At 42.6% G+C, this 4577-nt stretch overlaps 1 protein-coding gene across 1 annotated transcript in view; it reads right to left on the bottom strand.

The window, feature by feature from the left end:
- FA2H (fatty acid 2-hydroxylase) overlaps positions 1-4036 on the bottom strand; it is a 14771-nt gene extending 10735 nt beyond the window's left edge. Inside the window, exons 1-3 of the mRNA XM_019505805.1 lie at positions 3853-4036; positions 1665-1837; positions 822-1074 (exon numbers count right to left, since the gene is read on the bottom strand). Coding sequence (XP_019361350.1) covers positions 822-1074; positions 1665-1837; positions 3853-3937 — 511 coding nt within the window. The 5' untranslated portion in view covers positions 3938-4036. The remainder of the gene's footprint in view (positions 1-821; positions 1075-1664; positions 1838-3852) is intronic.
- Positions 4037-4577: the final 541 nt, after the last annotated feature.

The raw sequence follows: 4577 nt of genomic DNA, 5'->3' as shown, positions 1-4577 counted from the left end.
GGCAGCGGTGTGCTTTTGAACTAAAACACCTTCGATGTGTTTTAGTTCAAATGCATGCTACTGCCATTTTCTCAGTGCTGAGGCACATTTTGCCATTCATACAAGTGTACTGGACGCAGCACCAGGTGGTTTTCAAAGCGCCTCCCACTGAGGTGCATGCATGTGCAAAAATGCCCAAAATCAATGCACAGAATTAAAGTTCAGTAACCTGCCATATGCACTGAAATTCTACAAGATGCTACATTTTTTTTAAATGAAATATCATTGAAATACCTCTGGAGTATGTGGAGCAAAACAAAAGAAGAACAGACTAACAAGTTCAAATAAGGCCTGCTGGCAGAAATAGAATTTAAGACCTATAATTTAATAATTGAGTGCCTAAAATTGGGTTGTGGTACACAGGCCTTGCAGTCACCAGCCCGATACTTCTTTTCAAGTCAGAGAGACTTTCACATTTGTATCAATTAATTTTCTGAATGCTGCAGCTAGGTCATTTAGTTACATGGGAGATTCCTTTAGGCACCCAGGCCCGTATGTAGCTTAAGCACTTTGGATTGAATATGGCAGTTAAGTTTTACAGTACCCATGAAGTTTTCACATACAGCTGTGAATTTATGGATGGCTGTGTAAGACTGGGGTTTAGGATATAAGTATGGTGTGTGTACCACATATACACAGAGGTATGGATGATGCTGAGCTGAACACTAGGCTGCAAAGCACACTGCTCCCCTGTAAGCTGTGCCTACAAGCATCTACCAGAAAGCATTTATTCAGACACAAGCAGCTACCCCATGGTGACAGTTAAAAGAAGTATAGCATACCTAATTTCTGATGTTCAAAGTGGTGCTTCACATGATAGGTCTTCAGTCCATACAGGTAGCTGCCTTTCTTTGGTGATCCGTAGTGCAGGTAGTAATGAGTCATATCATAGGTGACGTAACCAAACAGCCCCCCGGCAAACACAGAGAGCCCCACTGCCCGAGGAAGGATCAAAAGGAGGCAACAGCAGAGAAACGCAGCTACCAGTGATGCTGGCACAGGAGGGAAGACCAGGCGGGATCTGTCAAATGGCGACTGGAAGCAGAGAAGGACATAGGCAGTATGAGCTCCCAGCAAATCTGAAAGAATTCATGGTCAACACCCATTCACTCCACAACAAGCTCTGCCAAAGCTTCCAGGCATAACAGAGCTAAAAAGATGAGAAAGCAACTCAGGTGCTTGTTAAAAATGTTACTTTAGCTTATCAAGGTTATACCCATTAGGACATATCCCTAAATGATGCAAATTAGCATAGCTCCTTTAAGCTCAGTGAACCAATACCAATGTACAGCAGCTGAGAAGTTACACCTGTGTTCATGGAGCTGTATATTCAACTTATAGCAACAGCTCTGGTTAAGTCATATCTTCTGATTACTTTTCAAGAATTGAGCCGAAGTGTCTGCAATTCCCCATTACAAGAAGTGATAACATCCCAGGCACCTACTGCAATTCAGGGAATGAAACTCCTCAACTTTCTTTGGATTATTAATATTGAGACACCCACATTCCCACTTCTCCAGTCTTAGCAAGTCAACACTGAGAAATTTAGTTTTTAAAAAATCAAGATGAATCAGATTCAGACAGGGAATTCCACACATCTATAGGCAAAAGTATATCCTACTCACCTTATGATGCTGGCCATGCAACAAGAAATGTAGTGTGATGAGATAATAGTTGCTAGCAGGTGGATTCATATGGAAGACAAAGCGATGGATGACATACTCCACAAAGGACCACAGGCTCATTCCCAGGATAAAGAGGAATGGGAAATAGTATTTGTGGACAGGAATGGAATACTCTACATAACAAGGAGACATGCAGCTGTCAGCATCCATGCATTGCGACCATATCCAGTAAACAAGACAGGTGACCTTGAAGACACATCACTTGATACAGCTTCATGCTTCTCATGTTTATTATATTTCTCTTTAAGAAGGGCTAGATGCAATTACTTGATACGACCTTCTTGTCTTTGGGTCTTTCTACTTCCAGGCTTTTAATTTAATAGATTTCATGGACATTAGGGCTGGAAGTGACCATGCAAAATCACCATTCCTGTGAAAAGCTACCTCAACAGCTGATGCTTGGCTCTACAGACCTGGGTCAGTATTTGGCTTGGCTGTTGCAGCCATCTACTTCCTGTTAGCTCTTCCAAGTATTTTCAAAATGTCTTAGCCAAGACCTTCACGAGCTGCACTGACCACATCTCCCCCTTGTCAGATAATTCTGGTGATTTCTATTCTCTTTCAGTATCAAGTTAAGGCTTATGCTCACACCAAAATCTGCCCAACTCCAACCTATCTCACAAGCATTTCCTTACAATTCATTAAGGATTATCTGGCAATTATGGCCTTCACTTGCTTCCAGATTACAGACATGCCCTGCACCAGAAAAATCACCACATATTCTGAATCTGTCTGCAAAGACAATGTGAAAGAACTATTTATATTGTGGCACCTTACAGCTAATAAAGAAAACCCCAGAACCACAGCCTTAATTAAACAGCAAATCTATCTGCATCCATCCCTGCCATTTTCAATAACCTGCTTCTCTGTGTAGGGGAAGATCACATGTATGCTTCTACCAGGCTGGATAATTTTACCAGACTGATCCCTCTGTGGAAAGAGGGCTGCTTGGTAGAGTAAGTCAGTGGGAGAGCAGTTTTCCTGTGGGGATGGCTCAAATATACATTTGTGTTTAGTTCCCATTAAGTTACTTTTCAGAAACCATGTTGCTTAGAGAGAGGACCCTTATGAGGGAAATAAGAGCCAGCCAGCATATCTAATGCTTGGTTTATGTGGAGCCTATCAGGTCTCCCACTAAGTGTAACTGGCTGCATTTCATACTTTTTACAACAAAAAATGCATGGACACCTTAGTTTTAATCTACGATGTGACACTGGATGCCCTGACCCCATCACTACCCTTACAAAATGGCTAGTGTTAAAGCACCATCCTTTCAAATAGGTATTCTGCTTTTATTTTGCTCAAACCAATGTCCTGGCAGTTCCCATGGTGGAAGAAGTTCTTGTGTCTTCTTAACAGCATTCCCCTTCCCTCCTGATAATTTCCTTAGTTTGGTTTGGCTAGATATGTGTTCAGAGTACAATGATTTGCAGCTGTGTCAAAGAATGCCAAGGTCAATTGTGGAGAATCTTGCTCCATTTGTTTTTAAAACCATTCCAGACTGCAGAGACCATTTTATGTACTTAGGGAGCGAGGCCATTTAGAACTGGATTTACAGCAAAGAAGTGTTGCCAAACTCAGCATAAGGTACCAGTGTAGGACAGTAGTTCCATATCAATATTTTGATAAATGTCTCACCTAAAAAGCAAATTCACACAAGAAGATGACAACAGACTATGCAGCCTACACTTCCAACAGCAGCCCCCACAGTAAGACCTCAATAACCAAGTGAATTTAGGACCAGGTCATGAACTGTACAATTAAGGGGAAAGCATGGGATGAGATTATAAACAAGGTCAGCCTTTAAATGAAGCACAGTCAACAATGAGAAAGAGGCCAAATGTTATTTCAATAACTGGATATGAATGCAGAGTTAGTTCACTGCTATTCCAAGCAACAAACTGCATTTTATTTTGAAAAATGTACTGGGGGAAAGAAAAGCAAGCTAGTCATTCCTCCCTTTGTTCCCTCTCACCTCCCATGCACCAATTTAGTGTCACCTTCACATTACAGGACAGCACAGGTCAACAAAGCCTGGTAGCAACTCATGGGGAAAACCTGCACTTAAAGGACCAAGCATGGTTCCCTTCCATTGATTTCTTAAAGACACAGCAGTGGGATTAAATACCTGTTGTCAAAGAAGAGAAGAGCATGGTGTTTCCCTGACCAAGAGAAGTGTAGCAGAGCCAGCTGACATACAGGACTACAGGCATCCAAACCACAATAACTATATACCTAGAGGATGGAAGAAACACATTAAAGAATGAGAAGTTTCTTGGTGCTCCAGTGGAAACTTAATTCAAGAACAGGGCACAAGTCACAAGAATATTTAAACACCTGCATCAGGGCTTCAGGCTGACAGAAGCTAAGATGACTACTGCAGGGGAAACTTGGACAAGTATTGGCCACAAAACCCAACTGCTGACTACTTTACATGTGGTAGCAGAGGTGTAACTGGTAAGGTTCATGCCCTGGGCTACACCTGCTGTGACGGGACTTCAAGAGTCACTGTGGATATTGTTGCTAGGGGCAGGTCTCTGGCAGTCTCACGCTGCTGCCAGGAGGTGGCATTGGCACAGCCATCAGCTGGGGAGTTAAAAGAGCAGATGCCAAGCAAGACCCTAGCGTTGCCCGTACTGCAACTGCTGCCAAATTTTGTTGCAGTGGCAAATTACTAAAGGTAAATTTTGCAGCAAAAAAATATGGGAGCAGCAGTAAGGAGGGAGCAACATTAAGTCGCTGTTCTGTTAAACCCCTGGCTGCTCCCTGCATCAACACCTCAGGCCTAGCAGCACTCTGGTAACCCCTCTAGTTCACATGTGGCATTTGTGTTCTGATTGCCAACCCTGGAGT

This window comes from Gavialis gangeticus, unplaced genomic scaffold, assembly GCF_001723915.1.
Source record: "Gavialis gangeticus isolate Ggan-Ray unplaced genomic scaffold, GavGan_comp1, whole genome shotgun sequence".
In the NCBI taxonomy this organism is placed as follows: Eukaryota; Metazoa; Chordata; order Crocodylia; family Gavialidae; genus Gavialis; species Gavialis gangeticus.
This window is presented reverse-complemented; position numbering and strand designations above follow the sequence as displayed.